We start from the raw sequence: 19,253 nt of genomic DNA on the forward strand, positions 1-19,253 counted from the left end.
AATTAAGTCTGGTTCTAGTGCGCCTCAACCAACTGGATTCCAAGTGCCAATGAGCAATGGTGATATTCCAAGGAACTTGAAGAACAGCTTGTAGGAATTCTGACTCCACTACTTCAAGGGTACATAAATCTTTATAATGGCAAATCTTCAAACTATATAGCATACAGTGTCATGGCTTGGAATGAATTTAAAGCAATGGGATCATCATTACTGCCACTGCTGTTTGAAAATCAAACACAGCATTAGCAAGTTTGTGGGCCTGACCCAAGATACCTTTAATTTGTTTTTTCCAATTATGACTGAAAAGTAACTTCTAGGAATTTGAAGTCTTTACTGATACTATTAATCACCCACCTATGATGACCATTTGCATGCCTTTTGGGTAAAAGATACTCCTTTTGTTTTAGAGTAGATGACCAGTTTTTCTTTAATACTGCTTGGTAGAAGCACTTAAAGATTACACCTTAAGCTTACCTGAATTGAAAAGAATAACTAAATCATCAGCATACAAAGGATTGGAGACAAATTTATTTGCCAGCATGGAAGGATGGAACTTATTTATAGGCACAGTCTGAATTATAGAATTAATGGCAAAACTAAAAAGGAGTTCTAAACTATGTGCTTTCTTAACCTGTTTTCACATGGAAAGCCCCCCAAAAGAGGCATTTCTTAATCTCCCCATACAATTTGAATATTGGACGTATTTGTAGATACAAGATATCGTTCAGTGACGTCATTGGATTTCTTCAGAAAGTAATAAGCGAATTTACATGATAACTAAAGAATTGAACTGAAACAGAAGTCTGATGTCCAGCTTTAATCACAACACAATTTTTCAGCCACAGCAGTCATAACAGCTGCTGTCAGATATATCCATAGCCATCTTATCCAAATGTCATATTATTCAAATATGTGCATATTTGCAGACAGTTGGAATTTCTAGCCAATCATGTATAAAACATCTGTTTATGGAATGTTTACTAGGAATCTCAGATAATTACAGAATAATAGCATGATAGATGATCAAGCTTCCTTTCCAAGCCCTTAAGGCTGAACAAATTTCATTCAACTTCTGTTCTGTCAGATGTTTATCCAGCTTCTTCAGAATTTTGAATTGGGGGATTTATTACTACAAACCAAATATTTTCTCTAAATTTAGGGGGCTTTTTAAATATAAACACTATAGTTTTATTTCTCCATGTCAGAGCTATGGTATCTCGTCAGGATCAGTCCTCTCCATTAAAAATCCATGAGTAAGTCAGTAAAAAGAAAAGAAAAAATAAAGATGTCAACGATGTTTATGAAAACATTGCAATGGTGAAAAAAGATGCAGTGTTTACAGTATCTTTATTTTTTTCAGCAGCTTATTATTGATTTGTTAGCTCTATATCCCACATTTTCTCCAGGAGATCTCAGGAGTTTTCATGGGGAAACTTTCTTGTTATCCCCACAACAAGAGTCAGGAAAGAGAATCTGGGCTCAAAGTCACCCTGTAATTTTTCATGGAAGGGTGGACTTGAATCTAGATCTCCTCAGTTCCAGTCCAGTATCTTAACCACTAAATTGATATCTGATGAGCTATCCAGTTTCATTCCCATCATACAAAATCTGATAATTACAAGTATGTGGCAAGTCTTAAAATGCTCCTGCTTCAAATATTCTGCTTCTGAAATTGTACAAGGTTCTAAATGAAGGAAAACACAAAACTAGGATGGGATTTGTTGCGCTAAAGATCTCAGTATCAGAATACTTACAAGAATAGTTGTGACAATATAGGTCCTATTCTGCAAAGTTGTTGTTTCATTTGCACCTTGCTGATCTGTGATGGTTGGAACAAATTTTTCATCTTCATTCCAATAACCGATCTAGAAACAATCAACAGAATATGGTACATCTATGGTACATCTTTGACAAAAATCAATGTTCTATAACCTGAGATTCCATACTGGTGAGAAAACTCATGGTAAACATTGTGAGAAAGAAATCAACCATCTCTGAAACATTGAGATCTCTTTGCATTTTAAAATTTGTGGCATTATTTGACAGACATTTTGAAGGCAATGTGTAAGACATCAGTAGTTTGTATGTGTCTGTGTGTGTGTGTATCATTATACTAATAAAAGCATACATGAATCTTTTATATTGTTGATATTTTCTGAGGTAGACCTGGTGTTCATATTTCTCACCCCCTCCTTTTGCCTACACACATGCCCAAATTGTACTTTAAACTTTTAATGACTCTGTATGTTGTAATTCAGAGATTAGATGAGTTTTACTGATGATAGGAAATCATCTGGGAATTAATCTGTTGTTAATACTCATATGAAAAGTCCCGACCTGAATTTTTCTGACTAATATATCAGTTAGAATTAATCTATCAGATTTCAATTTTCTGGATATCAAGTCACAGTTCTTAACAGATTAATACATTTACTTACTTAAATGTTTTGAGAGAAAATGATATATTTAAATCCATAGGTTTCCCTTGACTTAAAGTCCAGTCGTGTCCGACTCTAGGGGGCGGTGCTCATCTCCGTTTCAAAGCCTTGGAGCCGGCGTTGTCATAGACACTTCCGGGTCATGTGGCCAGCATGACTCACGGAACGCCGTTACCTTCCCGCCGAAGCGGTACCAATTAATCTACTCACATTTGCATGTTTTCGAACTGCTTGGTGTGCAGAAGCTGGGACGAGCAACGGGAGCTCACCCCGCCGCGCGGTTTCGAACCGCCGACCTTCCGATCGACAGCTCAGCGGTTTAACCCGCAGCGCCACCGCGTCCCTATATTTAAATCCATATTAAATATTAAAATAATATTTACACATATATTTTGGGTTTACAGGATTAAAATATACCACAGGAGAAATAAATGGGACATAACTATCAATTTAAGAAAGCAAGAGAGAATCCATTACATTCTACTGTTTAGTTTTTCATTCCAGAATCTTTTCCTAAGGATTAAAGATGAATCTGTAGAAATACCTGCCAGAGTGGATGGGGGCGGGTAGGGACTATACTTCCTTTTTTAGGAGGCTGAGATACCTCTTTTCAGTTTTATTTAATCTTAAAGAAGACTGGTTTGCTCACAGGAGCACTCTTCACAAAGTATGCTTCTCCGATTGCAATAATAAAATTTGATTTGATTTGATCTTCACAAAGAAGCTTCTTCCCTCACCTAAGGTCCCCGATACCTCATTATATGGTCATTCTAGGAAGTGTCAGAGAAGAAAAGAAACCTTCCTGTGAAGAATCTGTCACTGCTGAAAGCATATTATGTCTTTTAAAACTTGAAGAGATCCCAAATTCATTCCTACAAAAATTCATGAAAAAAATGTTTCTACAACCCCAAGGACATACAAAAAGAGGTGTCAGAAACACACACATTGTTATCCCTTATTCACCTAAACTTTTTTTAGCTCATGACAAAAGTTGCATGTCAGAAGCGCGTTCCGTTCCCAAGCTAACCACCTTTACCTTTCTGATTCCATCATGTTTCATTTCAATAACATGAAGGGTGTAATTAGTTCTATGTCCTTTCTCGTTAAACTGGACATTGCCTGTCAGTCCTTCAAAACGCACCTATAAAAAAGAAGAGGAGGAGGAGGAGATCAGTAAAAAATGACAATTGTTACAATATTCTTGTACTGAATCTCTCTCCAAAGCTCTTAAATCAGATCAAATGGTATGCACATCAGTGCACGTCCAGATTTTTCTTCAGGCATTTTCTTTTCAATCTGCGCTGAGGAGATAAGCCCATTTAGGTGAATGTAATGACAACTTTCCAGTTCAGACTTTTCCAGTTAATACAGAGCAGATGGGGATGCAGGGCAAGCAGAACTCACATCAAAATCTCCTCTGTACTTGCAAACAGACCCCCAAAAGGCTAAGATCTTCCTGTACTAAATGTGGGAATGCTCTTCTGCAAAAGACGATAGATGAAAGTTAGCCACTGGGTTGGGGAAGGTTATTAATGGAGACTTTTTCTCACATATCTGCACTTGATGTTATCCAGTAACAAAATCATCATCCCCATCGTCTAAACTGTAAAGGATTTATAAACTACAGGTAGTCCTTGCTTAACAACCATTCGTTTAGTGGCTGTTCGAAGTTATGACGGCAGTGAAAAAATGACTTATGATAGGTCCTTGCACTTATGACTGTCACAGTGCCCCAGCTGTCACATGATCACGATTCTGGCGCTTGGCAACTGTCATGCATTTAAGATAGACACATTGTCCTACAATCATGTGATTGCCATTTGCAACCTTCCCAGACAGCTTCTGACAAGCAAAGTCAGTGGAGGCTGCAAGTCGCAGTCATGTGTTGTCTTGCTTAACTTCCGCGGGTGATTCGCTTAACAGCCACAATTGGGACTGCTGGAACTGCTGTCGCTAAGCAGGGCGGTCACATGATGTTTCTCTTAATGACCGCTTTGCTTAGCAACAGAATTGCCAGTCCCAATTAATGTCACTAAGCAAGGACTATCTGTATAATAATGACAAATGTAATAAATTTGTCTGCTGCACATAAAGGGAAAATGATCTGCCTAGGAACCTCAGTCATATTTGGAAGCTGTCCTTTGGATAGCTATGCTGAATTCAGGTACGCTACAAGGAAGAAGGCCTTCCCAGCTGTGTCTTTCTACTTCTGGCATATCCTCCATAAGGAGGCTCACCCATGATGCAATATCTTTGCACCCAGACTAAATCTGTCAGACCCAATGCACAGGAGTTGAACAACTACTTTTACTGAGATAGGCTATAAGAAGAAATCCTTGCAAGTCTGATTGTACTGTACCTCCTCCTAATTCTTATAGCTCAGTGAATCAGGGAGGTATCTGCCTGAGCTACTTCTGAATGTTATCTGGCCATTCTGGACTTTAAAAAATCCTTTAACCACTTTTGCCTGGGTAACAGAGCCTGCATATCTCCATCATGGTCCTCTTCCTTACTCTGTACGTGTCTGCTCTGTTCCTGTCCTGTGCTGAAGCCAGCTTAGCTCTGAGCTGGCTTAACAAAAAACCATCTGGACCAAGATGCTCTGACAGCAGCTTGCAAGAGATTTAGCCCAGAATGCCCACCCACCTTTCTGTTCAGAAAAACAATGGCCAATCGCTATCCTTCCTGATTTTACTGGACATATACAGGTAGTCCTTGTTTAGCAACCACAACTGGGTCTGGCAACTTGGTCATTAAGTGAAGCAGTCGCTAAGGAAAACCACAACTGGGATTACAATCTTACTTCAGCTTTCTTTTGCTTTACAGTCCTGCGAAGGTCATAAATATGAAGCTTGTTTGCGAAGTTACTTTTTCATCACCATCATAACTGCAAACAGTCACTGTATGAGGCAGTCACTAAATGAGGACTACCTGTACAGAAGCTGCGGCAGACTTTCTTGAGGAAAAGCTGAGAAAATGAGGGCAGAGTACTGTTGTCTCTGGGCTGTAACTGGTCAAAATGCAGGGGATTGCATAAACCAAAGTAAAGCACAGCAGTTAAAATGGACAGCAATGTTTAAGCTAGCACAAGCTGGAAAACGCTACCTTCAATTCAGAACAACAAAACACAGGGAGAGGTTGTGTTTGCAGCAGGCTGGAGGTAAGATGACAATCTCATCCATTACTGCCCTCCAGAAATTGTTGGCCCATTGCCATGAAGAGGCAACCTAGCTATGCAGCTCTGCCCTTGGACATTCCTATTCTCCCAATCATTTCAGAATCTGAACATTTTAACATTGAAATGTGCTTCCAATATGGTGGCTTTTACAAATTTTCCCTTTCTAAACTCCCACTTCTCTTAATACCAGAGAACACCTAGTACTGAATGGATTGCATATATTGTATAATATACAGACAAAATAAAGCAACTCTTCTTCATTGCAAAATCTTGATATGATTTTTTCTGTTTTCATGTAAAACAATGGAAAATAGTAAATCAAGGGACAAGGGGGTTGACCTAGTTTACTTGCAACAACTTGGCTTTCACCTACAAGAAGCATTCAGACATGCTGCCCATCAGCAGTCTGATATGGTATAATCAAGGAAGAATTGTGTAACGTGTTATTTCTGTATCTTTGACAAAGCCAGCATCTACTTATGTATAAAAACAGAGAATATAATGAATTACCTACTGTAATCTTATTTTAGATTGCTGAAACCTTTTAATTCAAGCTTGATGAGTTCAGGATCCATACTTACAAAGAAAATGCATTTTTCCCAAATGTCCTCAGTCAGTTTTCATTTCTCAATTTCTTTTCCTAAATAAGGTGACTTTTCAAGACTACTTCAGAAATTCAATTTCAGTATAAATATTCAGTGATCATCCTTGTTTATAGTACAACATAATATAGATTACAGTCTATAAAATAATGGTTGCATGGAAGTCAATGAATAATAATTTAAATATTCTAACAATGTTATAATCTCTGTCCAGGCTTAAATTTTGTTTTATTTTCTGACCTGTTGTAGAGCTCTCTGGATGTCAATCCCTTGTCCCCAAGGAACAGCTGGGTTTGCGAGGCAATCCCCAGCATTCCCACGACGGGAAATATCAATGCGTTGTTTCCTGAGACTCTGAAAAGCTTCTGCCATTACCCGAACTCCATCATACGTAAGAGCAGATGTGTACTAGAAAATAGATGAAATATGCATGTTGGCTATTAGGCTTGATTTTGGAAATGCCTGTTTCTTCTCCCAGGACAGGAATCTTCAAATTCCAGACTTCAGCCACCCAAAATTGCTATTTTGCTAATATCAGTGTAAACTTAATGTGCCACACAGGTAAATTTGTCAAGTAATTGGTGCTTCAAAAATGAAGAGCAGCAATATTCTGTAGGTTTTTGTGGTCTGAACTGAAGTTGTGATTGTTGTTCCTAGCACTTGTCCCACTTGTAGGATCTGCTTGTTTTGCACTGTTTGGTGCAGTTCTTAAAGTAAAGCGATCAGCGCAAGAACGAGTTTAATTTTTCAGCCAGCTTATCACAAAGCCTGACACTGATTTGGGCTGAGAGGGAATGCCTGGCCCAAGGTCATCCAGCCGGCTTCCATGTCTGGGAGAACACTAGAGCCTTCCAGCTCCTACTCCAGCACCTTGGTCACCCTATCTTACTGTCTCTTTGCGATCTGAGCTAAAACACACATTTGGCTGGATTGACAAGCCATGAGGTTCTATATACAGCTTCTGATTTTTCCTATAAGTAGCTGAATGGTGACTTGCACAGTCCTCTGTAGGTGTATTTTTATGTCTAATAATATTAACGACAATGATAATTTCCTGGGAAAAGCTGCAGCTGCTTTAAGTAGTTTGCACTCCTGTGCACTCCAAAGTACAGCCTAGTTATTATGCTAATTTTGCTTTCAACTGTGTTTTAATTAATCTGTTCTACCTTGAGAGTCATTTTTCTTTGATGGAAATGCAAGGTATCCAGAATAATAATGACAGGTTGATTTCAGTGAGTCTAATTTAAGCATGTATAAGTCTGGATCCAATCCATTATAGTATCTGTAAGATTTGCTGCTGCAGGCTTTAGAAAATTATACATAGGAAGCTAAAGCCTTCAACTCTGTCCTTAACTGTGGAAGATTTGCTTCATAACGAAGTGTGTCTCTGGGTCTACATGTTTAGTTTTTTAAAAGATACGTTACTCAATACTATTTTAGATTAAAACTGTTTGCCTTAATATGACAACTCCAGAACATCTCTCTCCCTCCCTCCTTCTCCACTATATTCAATCTACTATACAACTTACCAATCATTAAAATATTGCCCAAGTAAGGAGAGAAAAAGAACTTATTTTTTTACACAATGAAGAATCTATGAGAAGGTAAACAACAGAGTATGTATCTTTCTATCACATCTACATAATGATGTGAAGGCGAGCTATGTTTTAAAAATTATTTGTTCAGAAGATTACAAAGCACCATATTTTTGTTCAATTCAGTGTAAAACAATTATTCAGCATACAACTTATTACATAAATTGCTGCAGACTCCCCCAAATGGAAGAACAAAGCATGAAATTTCCTTTAGTTATCCCAATGCTAATTACCACATGTAAGTTACTTAAAGGTTGAAATGCTACTTACATGCAATAATTCTCCCAAACAACCCAAGTCAGTACTAGTATATATTCTTTCTCAGAGCACCAACACTGAATGTTAGAGGAACAGTTTCAGATAACTTTCCTTAATTTCCCATAGATGTGTTGCCCTTTGGCTCTCCAAGAGTATGGTATCTGGGCATTCTGCCTGAATATTCTCTAAGTTAAACACATCTGGGGAAACTAAGCTGGGAGCTGGGAGAGGTACAGAGATGCTGGTGTTCGTACAGCATTAAGCCATTATTAATAAGAAACTCATTGTTATTACACTTCTGTATTTTGTTGCACTGCTTGGAAGTTTGTTGTTAAATTGCTTTTCACTTGCATACATAATTTTGAGGCCCTACTGACTGAAACCAACAACAACAACTGACTGACTGAAATATCTATTCTAAATAATGATAATGATAATATGCGTGTATGTATATGTATGTGTGTATTATTAACTGCTCAAGTCGATACACCATCATTGAAGGTTAGAGCCCGTAATCTGCCATGCTGGTCCAGTACCAGCTGAGAGGTAGATGTTTTTGATTCTGAGAAACAGTGACTGGTCCAAAGTCACCCAGCTGGCTTCTGTTCCTAAGGGAGGATATAAACCTGCTCCTAGTCCAGCATCTTACTATCACACCACTCTGATTCTTATGTGTGTATATGTGTGTTTGCATGCTTCAAAATGAAGATCCTTTAAACAGTGCACCATAAAAGTCCTGCCTATATAAGCAAAAGGAAACATTGTTTTCTACAATTTTATCTTCACTGAAACCAATTTCACTGCAATTTGCTATGGAAGAAAAGCCGCAAACCCTAGTCTGACAGCACATAACAAGAAAGTGGCATTAACACCTCCTCAAACAAATGGTTTTCAGTACCACTTGCCTTTGGCCTCTTCCAGTCCACCCGAGGTTGTTCCCTGGCATCATTGCTCTTCCACTGTTGCATGATCCTGGCTGGGATGGTGTCTGTGTAATTCACCAACTGGAATCCAGTCACATTTGCTCCACTTTCCTTGAATTTTCCCAGGTCAATATCCATAAAGCCCTAAGGAGGAAAAAAGGAGCAGCAGCAACAACAAAAGCGATAAATGAACATATATTAATATAAGCAGCAATGTCTTAAAACCCAACCTTTACAAAGACTGTAGTAATCTAAACATCCCAGATCGTCCTACAGACTAGAACGTTACCCTTCAAACGTTGCTTCTCATCCCAAGTATTGTGGTGAGTTCTCTGCTCATTAATTTTTTTTTAAAATGGGGATTTTCTTAAGGAAATACACTGGAATTTAAAATTAATTTACATTTAATAAATTTAAAAATATAACTTTCCAGAGTTTTTTTTTCAAAATAACTGCAGACTAATAAAGAAAAAGATGAGAACAAATTGACAGAATTTGAAAATGACATGGAATGAGGAAAATATCTCTCTCTCTAATCATAAATATAAGTAGGAATATAAAGAACTCCATTGTTTTTCCCCCAAGCAAAATAATGTGAACTGCCCAAACAGAATCTTCTGCAATATAGCATAATTCATACGGTCTCCTAAATATTTTTGGAAAAAGAAAAATATTAAGAAAAGTACTCATCAACAGGTATATTGGAGAATGTATACACTGGGACAGTTACATAAGCAATTGCAACCTGTCAGAACAGGCAAATTCTTGAATATATTTAGATTTGATTAAGGCCAATCTGCACATCTCTAATTCTAAAGCCAGTGCTGAAATGATGCAATGGAACAAAACTGGTTGTGGAGTGGTAGGAATAATGGGAGCCAAGGAACAAATGTAACATGGCTTGCTGGGTGTAGGCATCTGTTCTATATACTGCATTATTATACTGCCACATTCCACAAGGACTTGAGTGTGTTCCAAGTGTATAAAGCCAATGGAGCCAAGACAGAGTGACAACAGCAGTTTTCATCCCTGAGGAGTAACAAGGCTGGTTTTAATAATTAGCTTCAGAAGTAAATTGGCAAGAGGAGAGGAGAGGAGAGGGAACAGGGCAACCCAACCGGCAAATTTACCAGGCATTTAGACCAAAAGATATTCACATTTCTTTGATTCATGAAATAATGGAGCTGCATGCAGTTTTGAGACACTCCGGATTATCTATACTGTTTTGAACAGATCCCAAACCCAATCTATGCTATCCTTTAACAAGGATAAAGTTGAATATATTTCAGTCCTGTACAGCCAAAGAAAGAGGACGAAGTGAGATGGTGACTTGAATTTCAATGTGAAAAGGAAAATGGGCCCATTAGCCAGAATACATTTTCATTAAAGCTGGTTGAGTAATAGAAAAAAAAGTATTCCTAGGGAATTATTCAATAAAGGGGTGTTAGTTACACAAGAATATCCATCCAAACTTAACTCTCATGCCCTCAGTCAATTGCTAAAAGAATGGCCATGTTCCCTTGGGTTAGGGTTCATGAAACAAATAAAGGTTTTATGAAGTCTTATTTAGCTGTTAGGCTAAATATGTTTAGATTAGGCTTACTTTCCCCAATATGGCAGACTCTGGAAATGCTGGAACTACAACTCCTAGAATGCCCAATCGGATTTGGTCATGCAAACCAGGATTATAGGAGTTGTACTGTAATCCCAACATATCTAGTAGACAGCAACTTGGGGAAGGCTGGTACACACTCCCCAGCTTAAAAGTGTGCTTAATTGAACAGAGAACTGTTTAGAAATATGTTTCAGTGTTACCAAAATTGTTTTACTTTCTTTGTAAGCCAATCAAATTTTAACAGCAAACTTTTAAAGGATAAATGAGATATATGAAAGCAGCAGAAAAAAAGAACAGCAACAACAACAAAATTAAAACAAGCTAAATTGTAAAAACACGTATAGAAGCAGTCTTCCAGCAGAGAACCCTACCAAAATGGAATGTCATGACTATGACAGATTTCTCATCATGATGCATCAATGTCAGATGATGCCACCATACTGATGTATAAAAAGTTAGGCTGTAGAAACCATTCAGGAATGCTTCACAAAATGCCCTTCTGAACCCCCTTATTGTGTTGAGGCAGCTGCATCTCTTCAAGGCTCTTTCTTAGTCTTTCTGAACTTGTGTGTATATTGAAGGCCATTTCCTGGTTCTCTGTACACTCAGAAGATAAAAAGAGGGCTTCAAAATGGTCCAGCTGCTTTGATTCTCTGAGTAATGGATTTTGTAAGGCACTTCACAAATCACCTTTCTGAATAGCTTTTCAGACACATTCCAAGAAAGAGATGGAGGGAGGTGTAATGGTATGTGGGGATGACCTTGGGAGACAGGAGGAAGAGCTGCAGACTGGACAACCATCACGTAAAAGATATCTCAGTCCACAGAATGAAAAAAAGGTGCGGGAAACGTTTTAGACATGACCCTCCCTAGTTTTCCAGAGAGTAAAAGGAGAGAAATACTTTCAGTCTTGGAAGCTTATGTTAATGTAACCTTACAAGAAAGGTAGAATTAGTACTCACAGTTGTGCTTCTTGGCTTGACTTGAAGAGCTAACAGAAAGCCATTCTGAGTATTAGTAAAATAGATAACTGTCACTGGTGTGGGTATCACAACTGAGATTTTTGACATAGCTGATGAGAGATGCAGTGGGATCTGAACATACCCACAAATTGTGAGCCTGATCCCTCAGAAAAAAAAAGGAAACTCTGCCTAAAACACTGAACTACTCACCAACTATACCAATATATCCAACACTAATCTCAGATGTATGGAAGGAGCACTTGCACAGCCCCACCAAATTTGATGAAAAGGAAGAATGAATTGGGTTTCATCAGTATACAGTACTGGTAACACTCCAAAGCACTGAATGATATCAGTTATTAGTTTCACATAGAAGTTAAATATAGAAGTTAATCAGCACACAGAAGAAAACAAATAATTGTGAATCACTATAGTGCAAATGCTAAGGGCCAAAGCAAAACTCCATCTATACTGCTTCCCAAAACTACGGTCCATATAGAAATGGAACCATTGCAATGCTATGCTTTCAGCTCCCATCCTAGCATACTGCTTTGTTTGTGCAATTTTATTTCTCCTTTCTTTTGGATGGATTACAATGGCCTCAGAGCTCCAATTCACAGCTGAACAGATAATTGTCCTAGAATGAAAGAATCGTAATGGTGGAAGGAAGGGATCTCAGATGCAGATGGCTTTATATCCCTAACATTGGTTAGAGATCTAAAACCATTGTGACACCATCCCTAAAAAGTAGCCATTCATTGCATCGTACAGTTGGAAAAGGCTGCAAAGGTAATCTAGAACAGTGTTTTTCAAACTTGGCAACATTAAGATGTGTGGTCTTCAACTCCCAGAATTCCCTAGCTTGTTGCCAAGTTTGAAAAACACTGATCTAGATCTTTATTTTGAAGTGAGATACCAAAGGTTAGTTTCTGTTTGTTAACCCTTCAATTTAGAATTAATCTTGATATTATACTGTATTTTTGCTTTTAGCATGCAGCTTTTTTAAAAAAATGCAAATAACATCCATTGGGAGAATAGGGCATGTAGATAGCAGCACACAGGAAAAAAGCAGATAATAGATAATAGTAGATAGAACGTGGGAACTATAAAGTTGTTCCTTTTCATTTCCTGCTGTGGTCTTGAAGACAATCACTTCTCAAAGGTAGTATTAGGATTGGGAGAAAATGCCCATTGGCACTAGTGAGGTTTCAGAAGAGGAACAATGGTGCTAATTCAGTATACTGTGCTCCAAATGGTTTTCATCCCAACCCACTGGCCACCATTTGCAAAAATGTGAATGCTAAGTGCATTCATTTAAAGCCTAAACTACCCAAGTTTGGCAGAACATACTTTTAGTTTCATACACAAGCCAACTGTACTTGACAAAATGCCAGTTCACACTTCTATTCACACAAGTGAAAAATCAAGCCAGAGGTTAGTAAACTATGGTTAATGCCACCCCCCACCAAAAATGCTAGAAAAGAAAGCCACGGTTGACAGTGGGTTTCTACATTATGACTTATTTAGAAGCTATGAATTATCCTGCCCAGTTTAGACATAAAGAGAATTCATGATTAACTATGATTTTCTAGCATGTTTGCTAACCCATATGCAAATCAAATATGTGTGGGAGCATGCAGGTCATGCTTATTCTGATTTGTTAAATTTGAATAAAAATATTTTTACATTACCATTACCTAGCCTAGATTAGAAACTAAGCTACTCTCATTCTTTTTTCCAAGATATGAGTGAAAATTCACTGCTGTGTACGGGAGAAAAATAGCAAATAACAGGTACAAAGAAGAGAGAGTGCTAAGGGACAGCTTCTTAAATTCTAGGATCATCTATTTATAAATAGCATGATTAAATCTTTTCTGATTTGTTTTATTTGACCTCTTTTTTCCTTGCTAGGTCTTTCTATTAATTGTTTGGAGTGCCTCAGAGGTAAGGATCCCCCCCCCCCTTTTTGGCTAATATGATTACTAATCAACTGGAGCCCAAGGGATAGAATGGGCTATAAATCTGAATAAAAAAATGTGAAACTGCTAACTGGATAACATGCAAGCTAGCTCAAAAAAACAAACTGGTCATAAAACCAGCTAGGTGACAAAACCAGGCAGCAGCAATTGCAAATATATTCCCATTAGCATTAAAACTCCCCTACAGCTTCAAAAGTGGGCCATTAAATTTAAAAACAAAAAGCAAGCAGTTAATACAATCTGGTGGAATTAACTCAGCAGAGCAGAGTCAGACTCCCTGGGCAACGCTGAATAGGTGAGATTTGAAAGATACCTTTAAAATATACATAGCTAGAAATTTATCATTTACATTGAAATAATCTATTTCTGTTCTAACAATTTATGAAACAATTTAACTTTAACTTACTCATACTAAAAGTTAAAGACAGATGGATAATAGTTTCAGTAGAGGAAAAGTCAAGTTAGACTAAAACTGATTATTATTTTAAATTGTTGTTAATGTACCACTGGAAACAACCTACTTAAAAACAGGTTCCAGGGGCATTTTTATTCCCCAGGCATCAGTCCATGAATATGTTTAGCAGGATAGAAAATAAAACAAACTAAGTGATGTCACTTATTGTATCTTTTCCTTTGTTAGGGTTTCCTTCAATGAATTAGGCTTGGCTCCTACAATGTCTGCTTGGAGCTTGGCTTTTTTCCACCATGACCCACAGATCTAATCTGGGTGGATCCCCAAACCCCCTGGTGCAAAACTGAGGAGAGCTGCAAGACAGAGAATCTATTCTACCAATATTGTCTGCTCTTCAGCCAGGTAGATGCCACTGGATTCCATGAAGCTTCAGCCTTTGAAAAGAAGCCTATCTATTTAACCTTGGTTTCATTTTAGTAAATTAAGCTATTTAATCTTTACCTTTTACATTAATATTAGACTGGTGAAACTGATTCAGATTTAGACTGAGGCAGACCTTTTATCTATTCCATTTCAGTACAGTTTACTGTATTCTGAAGGCAGATTACCCACATGATTTGGTTCAAATAGGTCTTTTCTAGACCAGCTACATCGTGTCCTTCTAAATGGACATACCAGGAATGATGCCTGGAAGCTTCTACATACACTTTGCCTTTGCACTGCATCATTTAGACTGCCCTCCACAAGGGGGTCCTGAACTGGAGTATGTATAAGGGCTGTTCCACACTTTCTGCTTGTCCCAATGCATGGATGGGCTGCCTACTACCAGGGAATGGCATCATCTTCATCTGCTAGTCCACCTGATGGGCGTCATTCCATTTTACACAAGGGCCTCCATGCCACTTGGCTGGTGGTGCCATTTTATACTGAGTTTGACTGCCATGAAGCTTTAAAAAAACAGGTTTAGTAGTGATAAAATGCTGGGGACTCCTTTTTAAAAAAAAAAAAAATTTAATCAGGAGAAATTGACAAGGGTTCTGCCAAGTTTCCCCTTCTAGCCTAAGTGACTGTAAAGCTACCTATTTTTTTAAAAAACAGATTCATCAGCAGAACTTCATTATTATTTTTTTGCCAAGAAATTGACAAGAATTCTGCTAAGTTTCCAATTCCAGCCCAAATGACAGGAATAGCTGTACTGTAGAACTGCTGTTTGATGTTCACCAGTCCTGAAAAGACCTGTCCATAGAAAGGAAAGCAGTCGGTGCTCATTTTCCTAGGAAGGGAGAAATGTATTGTTCTGTATGTATCCTACATGCTGATACCAAGGTTATCAATGGTTCACAAGTATCTCTGCCTTTGCTTGGCTGTTTAATGTAACAGTCACAGTATCTAGCCACAGTACTCTTCATTGCTAAATTGTCTTTTTTGTATACTTGCCACAACAATATTTAGTATATCCTCCTGAGGTTGTAACCTTTATTACATCAGTGAATGGCTTTTGATCCATTTTGATCCATATCTATAAACAATAACATAAGGCTATTGATTATGGGTACGTTTATAACTCTCCCTGCTCAAAGTGGGATGCAGGGTCAAATTATCAGATTAACCATCAGCTTGATTGGCATCCACACTTTTCAACGTCTACATACCCGGCATGACAAAGTGTTCTCTTGCCAGACACAGGGATGCTCAGATTCCTGTGTGCCCTTATCTTATATATTTATAAAGATTTTATTGAACATTTTTACATAGATAAAAGATAAAAATGAAAATACATGAAGAAAAGTTTAAAAAAGATAAAAGAAAAAGTGCAAAAAGCAATAGTTAAGAGAAAGAAAAGAAAGATAATCAAAGAAGCAACTTCCGATCTTCTTTGCAGCAGCTACAAACAAGCTTATTATTCCTCCTCCCTCTTTAACATTACATTACAGATCCCTTCTGTCCCATATTCGACCCTTTTTTCAATCAGCAAATCCAGAAATCACCATTTCACTTTTTCCATTTTCAGCAAAAAGCCCATAAAAGGTTTCCAGGTTTGTTTGTTTGTTTTTTTGTATAAAAGTACTTATTGTTTTATCCCTAACCAAACAGGTCAGTTTTGCCATTTCTGCCTTCTTTAAAATCCATTCCTCCATTCTGGGTATTTCAGTGTTTCTCCATTGTTGTGCATGTAGTCTTGCTGCAGTTACCAAATATAAAATCAATCTTCCATAAGTCTTTTCTAATCAATTTTCCATAAGTCCCAGTAAAAAAAGCTCTGGTTTCATCCTAATATTAATCTTCAAAATTCTTCCATCATCATATGTACTTGTATCTTTTTTTTTTTTTTTTTTTGCTTTTTCTCAAGTCCACCATGTATGGTAAAATGTCCCTTCATGTTTTTCACATTTCTAGCATTGCCCAGATGTACTTTATACATCTTAAATAATTTCTCTGGTGTCATATACCAATGATACACCATTTTGTAAAAATTCTCTCTTAAATTATAACACAATATAAATTTCATCCCCTTTACCCACATTCCTTCCAACTGATCCTTCTGTATGTTATAATCAAAGTTCTTGGCCCATTTTATCATGCAATATTTAACTTCCATTTCAAATCTCAGCAAAAGTTTATACATTTTACAATCACATGTTCACCATTTGTACAATTTCAAATTCTGTCTTATGTTGTTCAATTCCAGTAATCTTTTTATCTATATTAAATGTCTCTCTCAATTGTGCATAAGAAAACCACTGAAAGCTATATCCCTCTGCAGTCAATTGTTCTCTTGACTTCATCTTAAGTTTTCCATATTCCTGTACTAACAAATCCTTGATATGTTAACCATTTTTCTTTGCCTGCTGTTTCTTTTCTGTAAAATGCTTCTTGTGCTGTGACCAATAGAGGTATTTTTGGGCACAGCCTGGGCTTGTGTTTATTCCATATTTTCAATATGGCACTTCTCACATAATGATTTTTAAAATCTACATTAACTTTAACGTACCATAAAAAGCCATGCCAGCCAAACATCAGGTTATGTTCTTCTAACGTTCTTTTATTTCTCATCAGTCCATGGTTAAATATATACATATGGTCATCTTCAATCTCTGTATCCCTATAGAAAAATTTGGTTGACCAATTTCTGGCATTCTTAACTCACAGTAACATGCTAGCTTTGATTAAATGATTGCTGGATCCTTGCCAATTATTGGTGTTTTCTCAGGTGAGTTTTTCCACCACACCACTGATTAGAGGAGAAACCACACCACAGGTGGAAGGAGAAAAGAAGCAGGGGAATTCACCAATTGTGTGTCATCTTAACTGTGGTCCACAGAGAAGACCTGAGCATCATTGTGGCCAGAGTGGAGGAAGAGATTGAAATCTGGAGAAGGATTTCTTAAGCTGGCTTCACTTCCAGCAGCTTACACATGGGAGACAAGCAGCTGACAGTTGCAATGCAGAAAACCGTAAGTGTCAGCCCTTAAACCACTGCTGTTCTTCTGTGTTAGTGATTGGGAATGGATTTTCCTTTTCCTTCATTTGTGTGTGTGCGTGTGTTTTAAAAACTGTTAATTTCTACTTCCTCTTCCTTTGCTGATCTCACAAGTCTTATCATCTCTCTTTCTCCTTCTTTTCTCTTGCTTTCTACCATATTCTTCTCACATGTGCCTTCAGCCAATTTCCAGATGAGATGGGTCATGCTTCCTTGCATTGTTTCACTAAAACAAGCTGATTTCCATGATGTCTTGTTGCACCTAAGCTAAGCCAAGACTCACACCATGGGGGAGGGAAGACGATGCTATGGCAACACTTAAAATTATTCAAAGAAGTCCCTTGCAAGTAGTTAAGATGAATTCCATGTGTCATAGATAGATAGCAAAAATGGTATATCTCTACTAAAGGTCCACTGAATCTTTAATACTGGCACATCTAAAGATGAAGAATTAAGAAGCAGAATAAATGCTGGAAGATAGAACAATAGTTTCCTCCCTATACAACAATGAAATTATTACTGCAGGGTGAAAAATGATCAAGAATGAATATTTATGCTGTGGATATATTAAAATTGTTTTGATGGTAATTGACTGTGTATTTTGGATCAATTACTTAATGTTGTTTCTTTGGAATCATGCTGTACTTGGCATTCAAATTAGGAATGAGAAATCTAAAATAATAGCTCTGTTCCATTTTTTGGTCTATTTGTTCCTCAGTGGGAATGCTTGCATTTCTTATTACTGGGGAATCAACAGAAATGATTTCCAACACTGGTCTAGAACAGTCCAGAAAGAAGGCTGACTCTGTAGGACCCTCTGTATGGTGTCTCAAAGAGTCAAAGAAACAGCCATGCGGAAAAGACAGCCTGGTCTCCTTTATTTTATCCCTCTCTCTGCATTACAGTCTATCATATGTAAGGTCTAATTCTACAGCAGAGTTGGTACAGTGGTTCTGTTGTTCCTATGCAGTTGCCTGAAGCACCTCAAGATTTACAGTTTTTGAATAATTTGAGCTAAAATTTGTTATGGCCCAAGCCATCATTTACAGATAACTGGAAATACAATTTGGGGAAATAACTGCTATTTATTGGCTGAACATTTCCTGAGCTTATAGTAAGAGAGTATACAGTATAAAGCAATCAGAGCTCCTCCATATTTCACCTTCACTAGTAGTTCTAGTAAACATTAGAATTCTAGTAAATTTGAAAAACTATTATGTTATGGGGAGAAAGAGAGTAAGCACATGCTGTCTGGGAAGATGACGGAGAGAGATAGCATGAATGGATAAAAGAAGAGGAACTGTTTGGGCACATCTGTTTGAAAATATCCAATTCCATTTTTCCAATCCATTAGACCCCCAAAACTACTGCTGAAATTTGGCAACAAATCACCAATTTTCAGCAGAACAACATGGTTGGGCTTTTGTTTGGGTTTTACTTTTATTGTTTTGCAGTGCTAAAAGTTAAACTAAGGATGAAAATAAGTGGATTAAGGCTTTATTTATTATTTAAAAATCCCTAAGCCACCACCATGCTGCCAAACAGGCTGAAATTGTCACCAGTCTTCTTATAATTGTATTTATAGTTGTACTGAATTTTAAATTTTGTTTTTATTGTAAATTGCCCAGAGTCCCTCCTTTGGGGGGAGATGAGCGGTGATAAAATAACATAAAAATAAATAAATAAATAAATAATCAATCTTTGAAGGCTCTGCATTTTGGTTAACTAAGGTTCCAAGGCTTGATAAAGTTGCCACACAGAGTCTATATTCTATAACCAATAATAGTGGTATTTTCTTATAGAGTATCAT

At 37.4% G+C, this 19,253-nt stretch overlaps 1 protein-coding gene across 2 annotated transcripts in view; it reads right to left on the reverse strand.

The window, feature by feature from the left end:
- GRIA1 (glutamate ionotropic receptor AMPA type subunit 1) overlaps positions 1–19,253 on the reverse strand; it is a 97,285-nt gene that overhangs the window by 56,309 nt on the left and 21,723 nt on the right. For both annotated transcript variants that reach the window (XM_063292166.1, XM_063292165.1), the window contains exons 4-7: positions 8,977–9,138; positions 6,459–6,626; positions 3,475–3,579; positions 1,755–1,865 (exon numbers count right to left, since the gene is read on the reverse strand). In XM_063292166.1, coding sequence (XP_063148236.1) covers positions 1,755–1,865; positions 3,475–3,579; positions 6,459–6,626; positions 8,977–9,138 — 546 coding nt within the window. The remainder of the gene's footprint in view (positions 1–1,754; positions 1,866–3,474; positions 3,580–6,458; positions 6,627–8,976; positions 9,139–19,253) is intronic.

Source organism: Candoia aspera, chromosome 2, assembly GCF_035149785.1.
Source record: "Candoia aspera isolate rCanAsp1 chromosome 2, rCanAsp1.hap2, whole genome shotgun sequence".
In the NCBI taxonomy this organism is placed as follows: domain Eukaryota; kingdom Metazoa; phylum Chordata; class Lepidosauria; order Squamata; family Boidae; genus Candoia; species Candoia aspera.